Consider the following 22,030-nt stretch of genomic DNA (forward strand, 5'->3'; position numbering starts at 1 on the left):
GGGCTTTTCACAACCTTATGCTGCAAATATCGTATTTCTCCTAATGGCAGGAGCCTTGGGCAGCACGGGCGTCGGGGATGAGCCATGGGCACGGTGTCACCCACAAGCACCATGCTGTGGGACTGCCCCCATCCCGCTTGCCATCCTGGCCTGCCACCGGGGCCCGGTGCCGAGGGTCACTGGTGGCCACACACAGGTCTCCCTCCCAGGGTGGCTTTCCCCTGGCTGTCTCCAAATGGCAGGGCTGCATTCACTGCGCGAGGCTGGCTCCCTGGTAGGGCATCCTCCAACTGAGCCTCCAGTGCGCTCCCAGTTTAAACTGGAGTTTAAACATCCCACTTTAAACCCCAACAAGCAAAAATCCCGTCACCTCATCTCTCCCGGCAAACAGACCCCCGGCTGCCCCAGAGCCTGGTGAGGCGCCTCCCCCCAGCCCTGCGCAGCTGCGGCACACGGGGTTTCTCTCATCTGGGTCCTCAGCAGCTCCGTAAGGCTCAAGTGTGCAGCTGCAGCCCGACCACCACCAAAAACCCTGCGGTCATTTAAAAACCAGGCTTCAGAAATCCCATTCAAATGGAAATGCTGACCTCTAGCTGGGTATGAGCTTCCATCAGTCACAAAATCCCAAGAAAACAGGCAACCATCCTTGCACCAGCCTTCGGGCCCGTGGGGAGGTGATCCCGGTGCCAGGGGCCGCGCGTGGTGCCCCCCCGGGTGGCCACCCTCACCCCCTCCGCCCCCCACACCAGCCATCAGCGCCCGCCTGGGATGCAGTGGGGGCTCACCCTCCGCGGGTCTAAGTCTGTAGGAAGGGTGGGATCCCCGAGCACCCCTCAACAGCTGGAGGGGCTGCGCTGCCCCGTGGCCACAACGTGGGTGTCACCGGGGCGACGCTGGAGCCTCACCTCACACCGCAGCCAGGAGGGGACAAGCTGCTCGGCCGCACATCACCCACTGTGCTCACGAGGTACAGGAGCCCACAGCTCGCTTCCCAACGTCCCGGCAGTTCAAAGACCAGCAGGAAGCCTCCGACTGCCAAGGTCCTACTGGTTCGGCTACTTGAACGCTCACCTCCTGCTCCCTTGATTTACAATAACTCCCAGCACACCCAGAAACCACCCCCTCGACTCAGCACAGCCGGGCTCGCACGGCTCCTGGGAGACTCCGGGCAGTTCAGCCCAGCGCTTGGCACTTGCAGGAGCCAGACTCCCATCCAAGCACCCAAAAGCTTTAAATTGAGAGACATTTGGATTCTGTCTGATGTGTGAAAGAAGCAGTGGGGGGAATAGGGAGTTGGAGAGAGAAATCACTCAACTCCAGGGAAAAGCTTGGATTGAAATCCAGCTATTTCAACTCCTACTTTCCTGCCCACAGCCATCTCTCCTTAAAGAGATGGAAATCCTTTGCATTTTAGAGCTCTTAAGGACATTATTTAAAAAAAAAAAATCCCAAACATGATGTAGGATTGAAGGCCATAATTCAGGTACCATGAAATATCTGGAGCAGACAGTTGCTTGGAGCACATTTGTTTCTGGCCTGCACGCTCCATGTTAAAGCTGTGCATCAATAGCAGCGTGACGTTATCCCCTCGCTTCATCTTCCCCCAGGTCACGTCTTCCTTACACTCGTACCAGTTGATTTCTGCCCGGCTCTACTTAGCTGCTTATGATTTACATGCCTGAAAATAAAAGCAGGGAGCTTCCCCGCCCGGCCGAGCTCCGCAGTGCATCACAACACCCCCCCGGCTGCCGCAGCCCCCGCGCGCAGCGGTGCGGTGGCATGTAGCGACAGCAGCCGCGGCAAGCATCAACCTACGGCCGGCATCACACCAAAAACAACCTGAAGGGATGGCCGTTTTCCTGGGACTCTCCATTTAAACGTTTACCCTTGCAGTGCCGTAAGCACCAATTACTGCACCTTGCTCTGCCGCTCCAGTCCTTAGGTGAACTCTCCGGCTGAGGGCTGTCGGAGGCACCACGGCAGCAGGGAGGGCGATGGGGAGACGCGCAGCAGCGCGGGGCCGGGCTCCTCGTTAACTGCAAGTCAGTGCAGTCAGGAGGTCAAAATTACTCCAGCAGGTCTCTGTTACGCCTTGTTGGCACAACAGTTCTGCTAACACACTGAGAGCAAGTCACCTACCTCCCCCGGGATTCCGTAGCCTGGGAGGGCAGGACCTCAATGAGGCCACAGGGAAATTGTCTCCATTTCCCACTGCCCAGGAGAGGCGCGTGGCATCCCCTGCACAAAGCCCACCTCGCCCCGCGCCAGCGGGACCAGTGCCCAGGGATGCCCGTGGCTGGTGGGGACAGAAGCAGAGCCCACCCTGCTCCACATCTCCACATGCCCGGCAGCCCCGCAAAGACTGTGCCGGCCACCACAGATAGAAGTGACAAACCGCATTTGAACTGGGCAAAGGTTAAAAATATACCAAGGACCCAACTCTAAGCCCGCAGAGGCCACCAGCCTCCCTCAGCTCCAGGGTGTCGCATCAGCGCCTGCCCAGCGCCACCTCGCCCGCACGGGGGTGCGTCCAGAAACAGTTTGTCTGCAATGACATTTTCTCGCTTCCCCTCTGCCCCCCGAGGTGTTTCACGCAGTCGGGCTCCAAAACGAAAGGAAAAAAAACCCTCCTCCTGTTCAAGCAGGCACAGCCAAATCACAAGCGATCAGCCCAAATTAAGAAACAAAGGCCTGGGGGAAGATGCCTCCTTGGTACCATCTGCACCAGACAAAATTAACATTTCCCAGGGGCCCCTGTCGCCCTGACCCCCCCCGGTCGTGGGGAGCAGCCCCAGCCCACCGGTGACACCGGGGAGGGGGTGCCGCACGGCAGCGTGCCCCATTGTTTAACAAGCCAATTAATAAAACCAAACTCTCCTGGAGCACCAGGCGCTTGCATCTCCCTGGAGCAGCTCAGGGGGAGCAGCGCCCACATTTCGGCAGCTCCATCGCACCCCACAACCAGGCACAACAAAAGACGTGAGGGGAGGGCGCGCGAGGCTGCGCCGGGAGCGGCGAGCTGACAACTGCACAGCATTAAAGCTTAATGAGCACAAACTGCTGGGCTGCGATTCTGTTTACGAAAGGAAACACAGCCCAATTCCGCGCAGCCCGGCTCAGCTCTCCTGTCCCCTAATGGGGGACCACGGGGCTCCAAATCCCCTGACACGGCATCTGCGGCTGCCAGCGAGACCCCCCGCAACCGGAGCATCCAGAGGCCCGTGCACACAGCGCTGGTGAACGTAGGGACCCGCGGCGCAGGAGAAAGGAGGGTCCAAAGGCACCTTCCTCCCAGGCGGCTGAAGCTGCCAGCCCAGTCTCCTGTAGACAGACCAGCCGTGGCAAGACGGGCTAGTGAGGCCACCAGCCGCCAGGCACAGCCACACCGCTCAGCCCCCAGCAGACGGTACCTGCTGCTCCGCTCCCGCTGGCAGCCCGGCAATTTGGGCAGAAATAGAAAGATGAACTGCTCATGAGGGGCTCCGGCGCCAGCATGGGGGGGACCCTCTGCCCACACAAGCCCCCGGCACGGCCAGCACTACCCCTGCCAAGGGACGAGCAGCAGGCGCGAGCAGAGGAGGGGGTGGCACGGGTACCCGTCTCCTGGGCAGGCAGAGCTCACGCCGCAGAGCGGAATTATGCCCAGGAAGGGCAGTGTAATTCTTTCCTTTGTTACTGGGGCTAAGGGAGACTGATTGCATCATTAGTGCTTTAATATTGCATGCGGCGCGCTGAGGGTATTCATCTTTCTATTATGATTCTAAGGAAGGTTGTGGGCACCCAGAAATATTAGATTTTGTCCTGGCAGGAAGAACACGCTGTGCATATCATCAGCCTCAACGTACAAAGCAAAGGAAAACAGTGTCCGAATTAATTCTGACTCAGAGCATGGAATATTTTTAACAGCATTTTCGCCCCTTTGTGGTGCTGCTGAAGTGCAACAAAGTGAGAAACTCAATGCCTTAACCAGCAGCTTCCCACAAAACCCAGCTTGCTCCCAAATGTGGCTGCTCGGTAGCCAACAGGTCTGCAGCACTAACCCACTGCCATGGGGCTTCCTCAGCCCCCGCCACCGCACTGCAGAGCGGGAGCACAGTTTGTCACCCAAGAGATGGGCTTCAGCCGAAGGACAGTAAAGCCGAGAGCTTCCAGAGATCCCACCATACCTCTGCCAGTCCCATGGAACTCCAGGAGCACCTCCTCCCGGCAACGCAACGCACCACTTTGCTCCCAAGGGCCAGACAGCAGCTGAGCCCCCAGCCTGCTTATTTACAGCCTGCTCATTAAACTCATTAGGGAGGGCTCAATACATCTGAGCTTTAACTGGGAGGATCAGCCTGCAGAACAGAGCAAGAATTGCAAACACATGCAAACAGAAATGAAGAGCTAATTCCCAGCAAAACGCTCAGCTGGCCAGAAAAAGAGAGAAACTTCAGCATGTGAATTCTTAGCCGCCTGCTTAAGAACAGCCGACCTGCCCCAGGTGCTGCTAACCTGAGGAACAGAAAACAGGGAGAAAAAGTGTGCTGAACGTGCCCGGGGAGAAGGGCAGACCGTGCCTCCGTCCTGAGCGCCAGGGTTTTACCAGGCTGATGACCGGTCTGTGCACCAGCAGCACAGCAGAGGTGATGCCCTGGGGCACATCAGCCTCCCCGCTGCAAGTGCATGTCCGCTTCGTCCCCTGGCAGGACCCAGCAGCTGCAGTGACCCTGCGGCCAACGGCTCCGGTTCCTGCAGGCACCAGGGCTTCCACCGGACCCCCAGGGCCCACGGGTGCCAGCCACGCATCAGGCTGCGGGTCCCCACTCTGGGGATGTGGAGGGGACGCCGGGTCAGATGCCCCAAAGCAACGGAAAGCTCAGGTGCTGCGCTCGCCCCGTCCTGCTCCGCTCAGCATCGCTGTGAGCCTCTGGAGAGGGGCAGCGGGGAGCTGCCTCCTGCCCTGCCAGGGTCTGCAGAGCCCACCGGGGACATCCGAAATGTGGCAATGACAAGGGCGAACACTGGGGCCAGGGCGCCGGGGAGCTCATTTTCCGCCCACAGCGTTTGCGTGTCAGGGGCAGATCTAGTGCTGGATCAGGCCCGGAGGCCAAGGCTCGCGCAGCCCACGCTGCACACCACGCTCCGGCTCCTCTTCCACATTCCCCAGGGCACATGCCACCGCTAACGGCTCACAGACTCGCCCCTACATCCAAAGAGATCTGATCTCTCCTGCTCGGTTCTATGAAAATGGCTAAAAAACAGATCTTGGAGGAAGCCACTGCTCAACCTGTGACATGTCACATATCAGACAGCAGCGACAGAGGGATGCGCATGCCCAGACCCCGCAAGCCAGGCACTGCACCACGAGCATTCCCGGTGGCCTGAGGAGCGCCTCGCTGTGCCTTGGGGATCACAGCAGAGGAGGGGACCCCAGGAAAGCAACAGGCGCCGGCTGAGCCCCCCTGAGCACTGGCCAAGCGCCTGCCCCTCGGCCGGAGCAGAGCAGCCCCGGCTCAGCTGCAGCATCCAGGTTTGTAACGAGCTCCTGCGCTGCTGCCCCGAGCTGCACAGGGATATCGGAGACGGAAAGGTTGGGTGACTCAGCTGCACAGGGCTGCATCCAGCCCCAAGCAGCCCCGCTCCTCTCCACCCCCGGGAGCAGCTCTCGCCCTCCCCAGACGGCTCTCTGCACGCTGTGAGCTGAAGGCACTGGCAATGGCACGGCCGGCACCACAGCCACTCACCCTACCGAGGCCCTGGGGCAGGCACGGACAGCCCCAGGCTGCTCCAAGGTCACCATGAGAGGTGGAGGAACCCGCTGGCTGCAGCAACTGACTGAGCCCAGCGCAGGGGGGGATCCTGTCCCACAGCCCGTGGACCTGGGGAACCCACCGCCCCGGCAGGATAAACCCACCGTCCATCGCAGGGGAGAGGGACGGTTTCTTCCCGTGCATCTCTGCAGGCATCCCCACGCCATGCGTTCCCTGAACAGGGCAGCTCAATGACCAGCAGACACCGGCAAACTCTGATCAGCCAATTTGGGGACCACAGAAAGGGCCATCCCCGAGCCCCCCAGCACACATGTCCCAGTAAACGTTGACGGTGGGTGGGAGCAAGGCTCTGGCAGGAACGCAAACGCATCTGCGGGACCACTGTGGAGGAAGACAAGGCCAAACTCTGCCAAACCTGGGTTGGTTCAGCACAGTAACATCAGCAGAAATCAACGTGTTTAACTGTTTCTGGATCTGAAGTCCATCGATGCTAATTCATCTTCTCTTTGCAGTATTGATCTCGTTGCTCCCAGGCAGAGCAGAGGGGAGGCGAGAAGCCTGGTCTAGGCTGCGCATTCAGGAGCAAACCCCGCTCTCCTGACACATGGAGCAAGCAGCTCCCCATCCCTCTGAAGCTCACTCTGCTCGAAGCCTCGGGGAGTCGGATACAACCCTCCGCGTCCCTGGCTGCTGCCTTTGGGCCTCCCTGGGGGGTAACTGGGTTTGCCGAGGGCCAAGCACCCCACGGCACCAAGAACATCCCCAGCGTTCGCATTTTGGATACACACATGCTCTCTGGTTACCCAGCCTGACACTCATTAGCAACTGGTTTCTCCCAGCATCGCATGAGGCAGCTCTTTACTGCAGAGCGACACAGATCTTGTCTGATCACAGTGCTATGAACAGAAAGTCATCACACAGGCGTCCAGGCTCATTAAATTCTTCTCAGCCCACTATGAATTTAACATGCAGAGTTGCTTGTTTTCTCAGGTCCACCCATTTTAGAGCCCTGTCTTGCCAGCTAGGGGATGGAATTCCCTAGACAGGCTCTCTCTCTAGGACGAGCCTGCTCGAGCACACAGATTTTCTGTGTGTCTGTTTTCCCCACCTCTTCCAACCATGTCCCCATGCACGTACAGCATGGAGGATGCTTTGGACGAGCAGCAGACACCCATGTCCACACACACACACCCCCCAAGAATCCCACACGAAGGTTTCTCGGTGTGCTGCGATACACGCGCCTGTGCCTCGCTCAGGATGCTCCAGAGACAGCCTGGCCCCGGGCAGGGCCAGCACTGCTGTCCCCAGCGCGTCCCCTCCGTGGCCAGGGGCAGCCCCATGCAGGCAGGCAAGCAGGCAGGCAGCTGGGCATGGCCGGGGCCAGGTCCCTGGGCACCGTCACCATGGCTACCTGCACATCCACGGTGCATCCCACACCACGGTCCCCTGGTCCCCTGCTCTGCTGCCTGCAGGAGCTCATCGCCCACCTGCCCGGGCACCGCAGGGGCTGATGGAGGGAGGGTGCGTTAGGGCAAAAACTGACAAAACACCATTCCTGCTGGTTTTCACCTACGTGTCCAGTCACCTACAGACCCGTGGAGGGAGCCTGCTGCACACACCCCACCCCAAGAGCCAGAGGCTCCGGCCGGTGGGGGACGTGGCTGGGCCAGGGGAACCGCGGAGCATTTGGCCCAGATGACACGGGGAAGGGCTGCGACTGCAGGCTATGAAGAAATTGTGGGAAGACAGAAAAAGAACTGCTGAAACTAGAAAACAGGGCCAGCAAAACATGGGGGTGGAAGGAAAGCATGGGTATGAGATAGACCTGAACATGCTTTGGCTGGAAATTAGGAGGTTTCTAATCTTTAATACAAACAGTCTCTGGAACTGTTTCCTAATAACAGAAGTAAAGAAAACCCTCAGTGACGCCCAGCATGTTTGTGGAGACGTGGCAGGAGACGCTGCCTGCAGCAGCAGGGAGCTGGGCCGGGTGAAGCAGCCTGTGCCCTCGCACCCCGCTCTCACGGGGGGGCTGCCCCCGACAGCCCCCTCCCCAGCCCTCCCACAGCATACTGGGAAGCAGCGACTGCCCGAAGCCAAGATGTGCTGGCGCAGGATTAGATTTAGGCAGCAGCCAGGGCTCAGATTCAAGGCCAAACTTGTACATGGCTCCATCTGAATATTGCAAACAAGACACGCAGGATTTGGACCCAAGCTTTTCAAACCCCTGCTACATCTTGCCAATATCACCTGGTTTTTTCCACCATTTTGGGTGTTTTTTGCGAGAGCTGGGCTAAATTCAAATTAGAGTCAAGAAACAGCTCTTCTGGTTTGGCATCCAACTTGGAGGCAGATGTTAACTCTAAGCAGGGATTCATCTACCCCCACGAAATTGGAAAGAGGTCTGGGGAGAATGAGCTGTTTTTAGCTCCTGGAAAAAATGTCTCTTCCTACTGTTGCTGCTGAAGTCCTGTTCCTGTTTCCACAGCAGCTGCTAACGACAACCAGAGCATCTGACTTCAGGTACACGGCAGGCAACAGCAACGGAGGGACTCTCTGAGCAGCCTCCAGGACCCCGCTACCATACGGATACGCTTAGGGATGATGAGGAAGGAAGGATGATAAAACAAACATAAGCAGAGGAAAAAAAGCAGTTTTGCTGCTATGGCTATCGTGAGCTGCCCTTTGAGAGGAACCAGCAGCCGAGGGAGAAGGAAATATCTGTTAAAGCTGGTGTATGCAGAGAGCGAGCCTGCTGGCTGGTATCACGCTTCTTGTTGAATCTGAATTTAGACTCCTTGGCGTGTTTCCAACCCTCAATAAATCGTGCCGTGTGGACAGATATTATGTCCCTTGTGCTACTAAAACAACAAGCGGTCTTAAATAAAACAGCGGAGCTGTGCAGAAGATGAGGAAATAAGGCAGTACCTGGCAGGATCCATCTCACGTCCTCTACACGCCAGGGATGCAGGCGACATGCTCGCGCAGCCCTTATCAGCCCCGCGGAGCTCGCACAGCGGGTTACAACGGTGCTCTGCCCGCAGAGACGAGCGGGATAAAAAGGAATGCTCTGCCTTGTGAGCAGACATTACGCTGCCTCCCTGGCAGAGATAAGCTGCGATCTCGCTCAGAGACAGAGGGGAGGAGGGTCACCCCAGCAAACAGGGCACTCAGAACAACCTCCTTCTGTGCCCTGTTTCTGTCAAACACAAAAAAAACTGGGGCTCCTCAGCAAAGGAGGTGCCCTGCGAAGGCAGGACCGTAACCCCTGGCAGCCGTGCCGGGGAGCTGCGTAGAGCAAGCGCTAACGCCACCAACCCCCCAAAGACATGGGCGCAGAGCACCTTTTGAAGACCTTTTGAAGTTGCCTGCTTGAATTTTCAATATTTAACATGAGCGTTGGCAGTCACCACGGCGGTCACACCGGCACACGGATCCCACCTTCCCCGTCCCCAAGCCCCCGACACACAAAGCCGACATGCCTAAAGTAGTCATTGCATATTTACATGCAAACAGAGAAGCTGAAAATCGTAAAGCATTTCAACAATAGATCTCCCGGCGCTGCCTCACATTTGCATTCAGACAAGCCCATCCAGGGTAAAAACAAGGACAAATACGGACTTAAATCTCTTCTGTTAAAGGCTTACCCTGGATATTTATATTCTAGTCCCCACACGCCATGCAAATACCGCTATATATTGCAGCTGCGGTTCAGATTTAGCGAGACTGAAGAGCATCTTACCTTGCTCCCCGCGCTGCTCTCCGTGCGGAGCCGGCACTGCCTGCGCGCCGCGGGGCGCTGCGGGGCGGAGCGGCGCCCCCCAGCCCCGCACCCCCGCACCCCCGCCCCGCACCGCCGGTATCGCACCCCCAGCCCCGCACCGCCGATATCGCACCCCCGGCGGCCGGGGGGAGCGCCGGCACGGAGGGTCGCACCGCCTGCCCGCCTCCCACCGGCAGCGAGCGGGGGCTGCCGGGGCAGAGCCGCCTGCCTGAGCCCTGCCTGAGCCCTGCCTGCTCTGCCCGCAGCCCTGCCTGCTCTGCTCACACCCCCACGCTTCAGCCACGTCGCGGGAGAGGACTAAGCACCGGTCGGGTGAAGCGCATCAGCAGGCTGGAACCCCTGGGACTGGGTCCCTGGTTGGGGGGGAAAGGAAAGAATATGAAGCTCAGGACGCAACGGGCTCCTGGGCAAGGGTTAGTCACAGGGGGAGGACACCGGTAGCATCGCTGGAGCAACACCCACCAGCAAAAGCTGAGGATCCTGATCATTGAACCTGTCTGGGGCTTTTAGATTGAAAGGGCTGTTTTTTCATAGAATCATAGACCAGTCTGGGTTGGAAAGGACCTTAAAGATCATCTCGTTCCACCCCCTGCCCTGGGCAGGGACACCTCCCACCAGACCAGGTTGCTCCAAGCCCCGTCCAACCTGGCCTTCAACACCTCCAGGGCAACCCGGGCCAGGGGCTCACCACCCTCAAACCAAAGAATTTCTTCTTCAGATCTCATCTAAATCTCCCCTCTTTCAGTGTAAAACCGTTCCCCCTCGTCCCATGGCTCCCCTCCCTGATCCAGAGTCCCTCCCCAGCTTTCCTGGAGCCCCTTTAGGGACTGGAAGGGGCTCTAAGGTCTCCCCGGAGCCTTCTCTTCTCCAGGCTGAACCCCCCCAGCTCCCTCAGCCTGTCCTCACAGCAGAGGGGCTCCAGCCCTCCCAGCATCTCCGGGGCCTCCTCTGGCCCCTCCCCAACAGCTCCGTGTCCTTCTGCTGTTGGTGCCCCAGAGCTGGAGGCAGCACTGCAGGGGGGGTCTGCCCAGAGCGGAGCAGAGGGGCAGAATCCCCCCCCTCGCCCTGCTGCCCACGCTGCTGGGGATGCAGCCCAGGATTTTTTATGAAAAAGTTATCTAGAATATGGAGTTACCCTCTTTGGATTCAGCTTTGAAAGTAGATCTTAGTCTTACATGTGAGCCCCTTCATCAGTTACGGCTGAATTAAAGACAGAGTGGACCAGATAAAAGAGCTTCCAGGGCCAAAATCTGGGCCCACTGAAAGCAAAGCCAAAATTTCCATTCCCACCAATGGGCCCATCCTTTCTAGCTCACGGGGCATCTACCTCAGCCCCACGCAGAGCCCAGAGGACGAGCCCAGACCACGGAGCTCAGTCTGGCTCTCACGAGCTGCATCGCTTTGGTCCCACTGGTTCCTAAAGAGATTCAGTGAAACCAAAGCAATTCCCTTTCTTGGCAGCCCTGCCATCTGTTTAACAGCACTAAACCTCGAAGCAGGCGATTCCAGCTACCGCAGCCGCTCAGGGCTGAACTGGGCAGCCCCCCTCACCCTGCGCTGCTCCCCAGCCTTCTGCCTCCATGCTGCCCGATCCCTGCCAGTGGCCACAGGGCTTGGCCAGGCCAGGACTCGCAGGAGGTGACCGACAGCCACCGCAGCCTTTTCATAGAATCTTCATGGTTGGAAAGGACCTTTGAGATCATTGAGTCCGACCATACACACACAAAAAAACCCCCCTACAATCTCTGCCACTAGAGCATGCCCTGAAGTGCCAAATCTACATGTTTTTTAAATACCTCTAGGGATGGTGGCTCAACCACCTCCCTGGGCAGGCTGTTCCAGTGCCTGACCACTCTTTCAGTAAAGTAATTCTTCCTAATATCTAATCTAAACCTCCCCTGCCGCAGCTTCAGACCATTTCCTCTGCTCCTGTCATTATTCACCTGGGAGAAGAGGCCAACACCCACCTCTCTACACCCTCCTTTCAGGTAGTTGTAGAGGGCAATGAGGTCTCCCCTCAGCCTCCTCCTCTCCAAGCTAAACATGCCCAGCTCCCTCAGCCTCTCCTCATATGACCTGGTCTCCAGACCCCTCACCAGCCTGGTAGCTCTCCTCTGGACACGCTCCAGCACTTCAATGTCCCTCTTGTACAGAGGGGCCCAGAACTGAACACAGCACTCGAGGTGAGGCCTCACCAGTGCCGAGTACAGAGGCACGATCCCTTCCCTACTCCTGCTGGCCACGCTATTCCTGATACAAGCCAGAATGCTGTTGGCCTTCTTGGCCACCTGGGCACGCTGCTGGCTCATGTTAAGCTGGCCGTCCACCAGCACCCCCAGGTCCTTTTCTGCTGGGCAGCTTTCCAGCCACTCTTCCCCAAGCCTGTAGTGTTGCTTGGGGTTGTTGTGACCGAAATGCAGGACCTGGCACTTGGCCTTATTAAACCTCATACAGTTGGTCTTGGCCCATCGATCTAGCATGTCCGGGTCCCTCTGTAGAGCCTTCCTACCCTCAAGCAGATCAACACTCCCAACCACACCAACAACCACACCACCCTGCCTCTTACGCCCAGGTTTGCTCTGCGTTGCAAACAGCCACAGACACCGCGCTGTTCCTTGGCAGCGGCCAGCCAGGACCAGCTGCCCAAAGCCTTCCCGTGCCGAAGGAGAGGCCCATCCCAGCCGGAGCAGCTCCAGGCTGCTCAGCCTCCAGGCACCACACCACAGCTGGGGGACTGGTGTAAAGCCTGCCTGGCTGCCTGATGAGCTGTAGACAGCACCCATGCTCTCATCCTTCTAGACAGTGCTGCTCAAGTGGGACTGATGTGTACGTTAATGTGTACAAATAATAAAAATAAAATGCACCTGTTACATTAACCCACCCCCATCAGATCAGCCATCCTCTTGCTCGGCTGTGTCACTACCATTAAGCAAAGAAATAGCAACAAGTGCAAAATAGAGACACCGATCCGATTAGTGTGACAGATACATAATGTGACAGCCTGAAATGCCACAGAGCATCCCGGTGTCAGCGTGCCATCTGAGGCACTAAAATGTTCCCTACCCGAAGCCTGCGCAGGAACGTGCCGCAGCCCAGGCGAGCGTCGGCGCTGGGAGGCAGGCATGGCTGCCCGCTCGCTGTGCCCTGTCCCCCCCGCCAGCGGGGACATGCCAGGCCAGCACAGCGCAGGGCACCCCGCTGCTGCCAGTAACAAATGAGGGGCTTAAAGCCAGTAACACATCCCCTACGCGGCTCCCTCCTCACTCCCGTCCCACCGAGCCGCTGCTGGCACAAATGGCACGTCCCAGGGCAGCTCCGTGCCCTGCCCCTGGCTGCGGGCACTGCCCCGGGGGGGCTCATGGCTGCCCTGGGGTCGGAGCTGGGCAAACCCAGCACTCAGATGGAGTTTCCACCGGGGCTGGAGTTTCCACCGGGGCAACAGCCCCAGATTTTATCCCCGTAAGAGGGGTACAGGCACCATTCGTAGCTGGCCATTGATGTCCCACACACTCTCCAGGTAACTTCCCAGCCCACGGGGAAATCAAATGAATCCAGTGGAATTAACCCCAATGCTACTTAACATTAATTATAAATGATATCACACGCATTTAAGTCCCACGTGCCACATGATATATGTGCATCAGGGGTGAGATTAATGCAGCCTTTGATAGCAATTTGCAAAAATTAGTTAAAATCAATAACCAGCATGGTAATTTCAGTTTTTGGAAAGCCTCTCCGGCAGCAGGCCGGGGAATCGCCCGGCTATGGCACACGCACACACCACAGCTCCCGCCGAAGGCAGTGGGGCACCTCCTCCCTGCTCCCCACCCAGCTGGGGGATCAGCAGCACCCGGAGACCCCCCCACCCTGCGGGGAGCCCTTCCCCATCCTGGACACCCCTCCCTCCCCGGCTGTCTCCCGCTGTCCCTCTGGTACGTGAGATTCCGGGGAGATAAATACTTCAGGGCTCTAAGGGCTCTTGGAGCAAAACTGCTGCTGAAATAAAGAGGGAAAAGCTTTTAGCCGCGCAGCCACCCGGGGGCTGGGGGTGTTTCAGAGCTCTTCACAGGCAGGAAAACAGACACTGCGCGATATGTGTCTTGAGGCCCGCAAGGCTTTTATGTTAATGGCATTTTATCACCAAACGCTGGGATGCGAACCGACAGCGATGCATATGCATCAGCAGGGAGAGTCACGGCACATGCCTGGGATGTGGCTCCGAGACACGTTCTCAAGGAGCTGTGAAGGAGAGGGTTTCAGCACCAAACCAAATCGGGGTATCAGAACAAATATTTTTCCAGAGATCACTTACAGTTGGGAGATAGGTGGCCCCTGGCTCCCAGTTTGGTTTTTTATCCCAAGTGTGCCGCATGCATGAAGCAGGTCCTCAAAAGGTCGTGTGCTTGACTGAAAGCATGGGGGTTTTAAAAATAAAAGTTTGGGGGGGCAGTCAGTAATTTGCCCTTCCCACTGCTTTAAACCGGAGGGATGCTTACATGGTGTTTGCAGCTCCCAGCTGCGACCGCTGCATCTGGAGCCTTACTTTAAAGCAAAGCCCAAGATGCTCGGGTACTCACAGGGCTCCAGAGACAGGCTGAGGCTCAGGACACCCACACCAAAACCACGAGGGCTTGTGACAAGAGGATCAGACAGGTCCCACCAGCACAGCAGACCACTGGTGACACTGGCAGGGGACATGCCAGTGCTCCCCACCGCCCCTGGCCCTGCACCCACCGGCCCCCCCTTACCTGCTGGGCGAGCTCAGGTCTGCCCGGCTGACGATGCGGTGCTGGTGGGGCGAGTACAACCACTGGAAAGCCGTCAGCGTCCTCTCCTCGATCCGAAACCGGCCTTCTCTCACGTACCTAAAAATAACAGCGAGAAAGACTGAAATATTTATTAGCGCAGGATTGTGGAGAGGGAGCTGCAGGACGCGGAGAGCGGCTGGCTCAGCAGCGCTGCTCGGAGCCCTGCGCCCGGCAGCACCACCAACGCGCTCCTCAGCGGGAGCAGCAAAACGACATCACAGCCCCATCTGTCTGCATCCCTGACCGTCCCCGTCCCTCCCTGCCCATCAGATGGTGCTCCCACGGGCACACAGCCACGGCTGGGCTGGGGCATCCCTTCGAGGGCGTCCCCCAGGAGTGGGGACAGTGGCCCCTCACCACCAGAGCCACAGTCCTGACTGCCCAGCACGGGCAGCAGCCAAGCTCCCCAGCGAGCGGCTGCAGCACGGAGCCTTGCAGAGGACACGGGACCCCCCCAGGCCAGACCCACGTGCACCTGTAACCCCCACGCGCAGAAAAGCAAAGAGCAAACACTTCCGTGTAAAACCCTGGGAGGCAGAGGTACAGCACCCGCCCCCGGCTCAGCATCACACCCTGGGGCACAGCCTCCTCAAACAGCTCCCGCGCGGCCACTCCTGCGCTGGCCCCAGCCTTATCAGTGGCTCCAAGACCAGGCTAATGCCTTTCTAATGTTATTTGGAATGTCAGGCCAGCTGTTGAGGCTTATTAAGTAATATTCAAGTGATGAATCAATGGTCATTATTTTGTTTAGAGAAGTACAGTTTCCCTGTTACATGAGCAAAATGTCGGCAACAGCAGTTGTTCCCATCTTTTAGAACACAATTCTGCTGCCTGCCGCCATCCCAACAACCACTCTGAATGTGAAATTTCATCAGCAAGCAATTAATTATTTAAAGCCCCAGTAGTACTGGTTGGAGAGACACGCACGCACAGCTGCAGCATCCACGAACCTCAGGCAGGGCCAGGATGAGCTCACTGCCCGCTCCCCGGCATGTGGGCGCTCCGGGCAGTGTGTTCCCCCCATTAACCGCAGGGATCTGACCACGCTGCCTGGATGGGGCCAAGGGGACGCACCACAGTGCCACAGGCTCCCCACAGCCACCCCACAGCACTGACGAGCAGGGCCAGGGCTGGAGCCATTTGCTGCTGCTGGGTTCTGCCACCTGCCCGAACTCACCCAGGGCTGCGGGGTCCTGCTGGGGCTGGGGGGCAGCGACAGTGTGGGAGTCAGGAACTCCTGCTCTCGCCAAAAGGAAACCCTAAAGGCTCCTTGAGCGTCCCTGGTACAGACTGACCTGCTAATTTTCTTGTCATAAGCAACCAAGCACGGTGCAGTCCCAGTGCTCCCCTGCAGCTCTCGCACGTGATAATATTGCACAAAGTAGTGGCAGGCAAGCCAGAATGTCTTTTGGGAAGGAATGGCGGAGGTGGGGGGGGAGGCATCGGGGATGGCAGAACGGACAAGCCAAGTAGCCAGTGTAACAGTTTGGGTCTAAGTGTGCAAGAAAAAAAAGTGCCCCAGGCTGCTGAGGAAGGGGGGGAAATAAATAAATAAATAAATTTTTTAAAAAGGCTTCACAAGCTTAGAGTTATCCTCTGACTGTTTCTACTCTGGCTATTCACACGGGTTTGCAGGGATCCCACCCACATCTGGGAGCTCCGGCATCCAGCCCAGCTCCGCTCCTTGCCCGGCCGGTGTGGGGACACGGGACGAGCCCTGGGCCCGGGCCCAGCTCTTACATCAGCAGCTCCGCGCGTAACCGGAGTCACCCCAGTCACAGCCTGGCATCGCTACAGCGCCCTGCTCAAAAGTCACAAGCTTTGGACGTCACAAACTACACAATTAAAAATAAAAAAATACAGAGAAAGCTTGTTTCCAATGTCAGCCTGTCCCGGCTGCTCCGGTCACTGCAATCCCCCCCTCCCCAGCAGGAAGAAGGAGACCCCCGCACGCCAAAGCCCGGAGCAGCCCCAGCACCCTTCACCCCCACAGCAGCCAGGGTGCCCCCAGAGCATCCCGTGCCTGTCCCGGAGACTTCCCGGGGGCAGGAGCGAGCGCGGGACCGGGGCTCTGCTGCTCCCCCCGCTCCTCCCCAGCGGGCAGGGCCGTTTCCCACAGGCAGGATCTCGCTTTGGGATCCGGCTCTTCTACCTCCACGGGACCCCAAACGCCAAAGATCCCCCGCCGCAGCCCCGAACCGCCCTCTCACTGCCCGGGGCGGTGTGCCCCCCCCCGCGCTGGGACCCACCACAGCCCCACACCGAGACCACGCTGCGACCCTCGGAGTACCCCGGGCCGCGGGGGCTCGGTCCCCCCACCCCGGAGCTCTCCCCGCCCGGGATTCCTTCTTCCCCTGGCTCAGCAGCCGGGACTCCCCCCGCCTAGGAACCACCCCCCCGCGCCCCTCCTCATACCAAAGCCGGGAAGGACCCCCTTCCAAACTTATCCCCCCGCGCCAGGTCACCCTTCCCCGAGCCCGCCGGGACCCCCCAGCCCAGGATCGGACCCCCCCGGCGCTCCCCCCGTCCCCGCACTCACCAGCGCACCAGCTCCCAGCGCCGCTCGCCCGCCGCCTTACCCGAGGCCATCCCGGCGCCGGTGGCGGGGCCGGGGCCGGTGCGGGCGGGGAGCGCTGCCGCAGGGCGGGCGGGGCCGCGGGGAGTCCCGCGGGGGAAGGGGGGGACCCCCACCGGCAAACCCCCCCTGCCACCCGGCCCGGCGGCAGCGCCGGAGCTCGGACACGCACACCGGCCCCGCGGGGGCTGGGGCGGCTGCGGCGGCTCCTGCGCGCTCCCGCCCCCTCCGGCACCGGGAGGGAACCCGGGGGCACGGGCCGGGAAGGTGAGGGGGGATCACATCACCGTGCCGTTACGCAAAGCGTTACGCAACGGGCGCTCGGCCGCGGGCAGCCCCGAGGGCGCGGGGTCCGGGGCCGCACACGCCGCCCCGGCTCCAGCCCTGGCTGCGGGAGAGGGGGCTCCGCGCCGCCGGCTGCGGGGATGCCGGCACAGCCTCCGGGGAACGCAGGCTCCCCACCTCTCAAAGGCCTGGAGCAAGGCTGAGCCGAGTGTCACAGAGTCCCTCGGGAACAGTCACCGCTGGAAATCAACACAGAAACGGGGCTTCTGCCAGCCCGGCTCCCCTCGCCCAGCCTGAGCCCCCCCCAGCTGGAGCCCACCCCTTGGTTCTCTCGCCGGTCCTTGCTCACCCTTGAAAACAAACAAATAACCCAGCAGAACTTGCCTGCGTGAAGTCCAGGAGCGCCACGTGAAAATTACTCTCCCATAAATTCAAAGCCAAACCCTGGGATCTGCCTGCGCCGAGGCTCCGCTTGCCCCGGGAGCTGCAGGGTGTGCTCAGTTACGGATGGCCCGTAGTGCTCGGGAAACAAACTGGGGGTGTATATGGAAGTTATTTCAAGGAGCTTCAAATCACACCAAAAGCTGTTTCTCAAAAATTATGTTCTGGCCCTATATCCTTACTTTTCTGATCTTTAAGAACATAATATCACAGCTTCCCAGTCTCAGCTGTTGCACCCACAGCCCAACCAGCCGGGGGTCTCCCAAATTCCGGTCAGTGACACACCCTCTGGAGGAGCTGCCTCCTCTTGCAAGCATGGGCTGAAGGCTGTTAGGAAGCAGCCGGCCCAGAGAGGCGGTGTCCGCGCACTGCTTTGGCCGCTGGCAGCCCGCTCTGCCATGGGGTCTGGTAGCTTGGTCCTTAGCTGCGTGCTTCGGCTGAAATTATGACCAGGAAATTGTGGATACTGAAATCATCATACTTTAACAAGCCAGGCTGCGAGCGAGCTTGCCCCTCAGCGAGGCCCCATTATCAGCTGCCTGCAGCCACCAGCTCTGGCTGGGCTGGGTTGCTCGCAATCAGATTCGGAGCCAAAGGCAGATAAAAAATCCGATCCCCGCTCTGCAGAGCCTGAGAGCCGTGCTGAACTTCACATTTGTAAGCGCAGAGAGAGCCTCAGTCCTGACAGATGAATCTCAGGTGCCTGCACCCGCTGTGGGAGGTCACGGGTGGGAGGCAGCGATGGGACCCAGCGAGGATGTGGGGCCAGAGGAGCCTTGTCTGTGAGACCTGAAGAATAAAAAAACCTTTTATTAAAAAAAAAAATAAAAAAAGAAAAAAGTTGTAAAATAATAAGAAATTTCAAAAATTGGAGTGTTGACATAGCACGTGCACCCTAATGCAGCCGGCATCTCTCCTGTGCCCCTTTGTGCTGCCCGCGCTGTGCTGGTGCCGGCCGGGCGTCCCTGTGGGGCCAGAGCCGGGCTGGCAGATCTGGCCCGTTTTTTCCCAACCTTTTGCCCCGTTCAGCCGGGCGTCACGGCACCGCGCTCCCCCGACTCCTTCCCCAGCATCGTCCCCCCCGCTGGCAGCTGGGCAGAGCAACAGCTCTTTGAAGAAGGACAAATTGCATTACTTAGCTCAAGCAAATATCCTCACAAGTCTGATATTTTCAAATCCCTGTGGAAATGTTAAGCTAATGTTAAATTTATCAAAACCCTCTAGCTTTTAGCCCTCCATCACTTTAAGGAGCTTCTTATTAAGTTCTTAAAAACAATTAGAAGGCGCGTGCACACACTACATTTCAATTAGGGTGAAAAATAATATTTGAGGCAAAGCTAAATTCATTTTTAAATTAAATGCAAAAAATCCCCTAATAATTAATTTGGGAGGTGGAGGGGAAAGTAGTGGTCTAAAAGCATTCTGCATAGTTAGTCTAGAAAGGTGCTGGACGAAGGTTTAGCTTCAGTGCACACGGAGATGCGCGCTTGCTTTGGGAAGCGGCTGTTTTATCCCGTGTCAGTCACCTCTGCTATGAGCCGTCCCACCGAATGCACGGCACGTAACCACCACAGGCTCGTGGCCCTCAGCTCCTCCTGCAGCGTTGGGGGTTAACCCCAGCCGTCAACCAGGACCACGAAGCCCCTCGCTCCCTCCCCTCAGTGGGATGGGGGAGAGAATCGGAAGAGTAAAAGTGAGAAAACCCGTGGGTTGGGATAAAGGCAGTTTAATCGGTAGAGCGAAAGCCACACACACTCAAGCAAAGCAAAACAAGGAATTCATTCCCCGCTCCCCATCGCAGGTGGGTGTTCAGCCATCCCCAGGAAAGCCGGGCTCCATCATGTGTAATGGTGACTTGGGAAGACAAACACCATCACTCCAACTGTCCCCGCCTTCTTTCTTCTCCCCCCGCTTTATATACTGAGCATGAGGTCATACGGTATGGAATGTCCCTTGGGTCAGTTGGGATCAGCTCTCCCGGCTGTGTCTCCTCCCAGCATTTTGTGCCCCCCAGCCCAGCGCTGGCGGGGTGGTGTGAGGAGCAGAAAAGGCCTTGAGAGCTTAGGAACAACCCAAACCACCACTGAGCCATTAACACTACTCTCATCCCAAATCTGAAACACAGCCCCACACCAGCTGCTCGCGAGAAACTTAACTCCATCTGAGCTGAAACCATGACATGCAGCCAGAGGAAAGGGGGATGTGTGGTCCGGAGCAGCCTCAATTGCTGCCCGGGTGCAGCGAGTGGAGTGTGAGACAATTGCTGTCTTTATGTGCCCTCCCCAGACAGATGTCTCAGCTGGGATCAAAACAGTGTCACAAAACAGCCCCTGAGCAAGACAGTGACTCACAGCACAACTCCCCCCGTGCCACATTCCCTCTGCAGCCGCCGCCTCTGCAGGGCAGCACAGTCACGGCCCCCAGTCCCAGCCCTCCCGCAGCCGCCCCCCCACCTGCCCAACGCACTGGTGGGGCGCAGGGTGCCCAGCTGGGATGCTGCGGGAGGCCCTGCCTGCACCAGGGCTGCAGCCTGCGAGGGCTGGGCTCAAACACCACCCAGACAGACACACACAGACACAGCCATGTCCACCTGGGTGCTGGTGCCGCGTCCCCCCGAGCACCAGACCTGCCCCCCAGGGTCTGCGCCCATCCCTCCCCCAGCACCCCCACAGCCACCCAGGACGAGGGGCCCCAGCCTGGGCTGGCTGAGCCCAGTGGTGCTCGGCCCTGGAGGCTGGACGAGCTGCCGCTGCCTGCACTTCTGCCTGCACCGCTGCCTGCACTTCTGCCTGCACCGCTGCCTGCACTGCTGCCTGCACCACTGCCCAACTGCTGCCTGCACTGCTGCCCGCACCACTGCCTGACCGCTGCCTGCAGTGCTGCCCGCACCGCTGCCCAACTGCTGCCGGCACCGCTGCCCACACTGCTGCCCGACCGCTGCCCGCACTGCTGCCAACACTGCTGCCCGCACCACTGCCAACACTGCTGCCCGCACCGCTGCCCACACTGCTGCCCGACCGCTGCCCGCACTGCTGCCAACACTGCTGCCCGCACCGCTGCCCAACTGCTGCCCGCACCGCTGCCCACACCACTGCCTGACTGCTGCCTGCCGTGCTGCCCGCACCGCTGCCCAACTGCTGCCCGCACCGCTGCCCACACCACTGCCTGACTGCTGCCTGCAGTGCTGCCTGCACCGCTGCCCAACTGCTGCCCGCACCGCTGCCCACACCGCTGCCCGACCGCTGCCCACACTGCTGCCAACACTGCTGCCCGCACCGCTGCCCACACTGCTGCCCAACCGCTGCCCACACCGCTGCCAACACTGCTGCCCGCACCGCTGCCCGACCGCTGCCTGCACTGCTGCCAACACTGCTGCCCGACCGCTGCCCGCACTGCTGCCTGCACTGCTGCCTGCACTGCTGTCGCTAGAGGTCAGCGTGGGCCCGGAGCTGCAGTCAGCGGCAGAGCTGCTGCTGCCGCCTGCATCCCCTGCCTGTGCTATCTGCAGTCTCTGCAATCTCCACCATCCTCTCGCCAGGGCGGCTTCCAAGGGGAAAAGCCACATCTCTCTCCTGGATCCTGGGGCCCAGGCACTCGGGTGGGTCCTACTGCGACCTCGCTGCTCCCGTGCCCGCCTGCACCCACGGGGTCACCATGAGCGGTACTGTTGGTACCCTCTTTGCAGTTGGATGTGTCCCAGCTGGTGTACAACAGGCAAGGAGCAGGCTGGCTCTGCCCAACAGCCTTCTGGAGCTCGGTCACACACCCGGGCTGGCAGCAAGGAACCCCACAACCTCCTCCTGAAGCTGAAATAGCATTCCTGATATTTTTGACTGATTATATTGCTCACAAACCACCTCAGGCCCATCAGAGAAGCGGTTCCTGTCTCTCAGAGCAAGCGGGAGTGGGGAAGGGTCGCAGTGTAACTGCGGTGCAGGACATCGCAGCTGCTGGAGGCATTAGCTAAGGGACTGCCAGGTCATGTCCCAGCCAAAAAGAGCTGACAGCAGCTCTCTCAGAGCAAAGATCTGCCAGTGAAACCAGTTCAGTGTGGAACGATGAGTGCAAGCGAGAGAGGTGATGGGAAATACTAAGAGCATGGGCGCATTGTGGCTGAATCCAGGCTGCCAGGCAATCACTGCAGAGGCAGCCGGCTTTATCCTATGCCACGCTGGGTGCAGAGGATGTGCTGTGCTCCGCTGCCTTCCCTCGCAGCACAGCTCTATCCTGGAGCGATGACCTCATTTACAGAGGCGGCTCTCTGTCCCCAAATGCCTGACCTTGATTGTTTGCAGGCTTGTCTTTTATTCAGTGGAAAATCGATGAAAATTGTACAAACCTGGTGTAACATGATGCACTCAGAAATCACCCCTCCCTCTTCCCC

The 22,030-nt window shown here is 58.9% G+C and overlaps 1 protein-coding gene across 12 annotated transcripts in view; it reads right to left on the reverse strand.

Moving 5' to 3' along the window:
• RAP1GAP2 (RAP1 GTPase activating protein 2) overlaps nucleotides 1-18,083 on the reverse strand; it is an 86,880-nt gene extending 68,797 nt beyond the window's left edge. For 5 of the 12 annotated variants that reach the window (XM_063340326.1, XM_063340323.1, XM_063340328.1 and 2 more), the window contains exons 1-2: nucleotides 16,885-17,084; nucleotides 14,286-14,402 (exon numbers count right to left, since the gene is read on the reverse strand). In XM_063340326.1, the coding sequence (XP_063196396.1) occupies nucleotides 14,286-14,402; nucleotides 16,885-16,934 (167 nt within the window). In that variant the 5' untranslated portion in view covers nucleotides 16,935-17,084. Of the gene's footprint in view, nucleotides 1-9,400; nucleotides 9,420-9,495; nucleotides 9,792-14,285; nucleotides 14,425-16,085; nucleotides 16,103-16,884; nucleotides 17,197-17,931 lie in introns of those variants that run through there. The other 7 variants (XM_063340327.1, XM_063340340.1, XM_063340338.1 and 4 more) reach the window with 7 other exon arrangements.
• Nucleotides 18,084-22,030: the final 3,947 nt, after the last annotated feature.

The sequence above is a fragment of the Chroicocephalus ridibundus genome, chromosome 7, assembly GCF_963924245.1.
Source record: "Chroicocephalus ridibundus chromosome 7, bChrRid1.1, whole genome shotgun sequence".
NCBI lineage: Eukaryota > Metazoa > Chordata > Aves > Charadriiformes > Laridae > Chroicocephalus > Chroicocephalus ridibundus.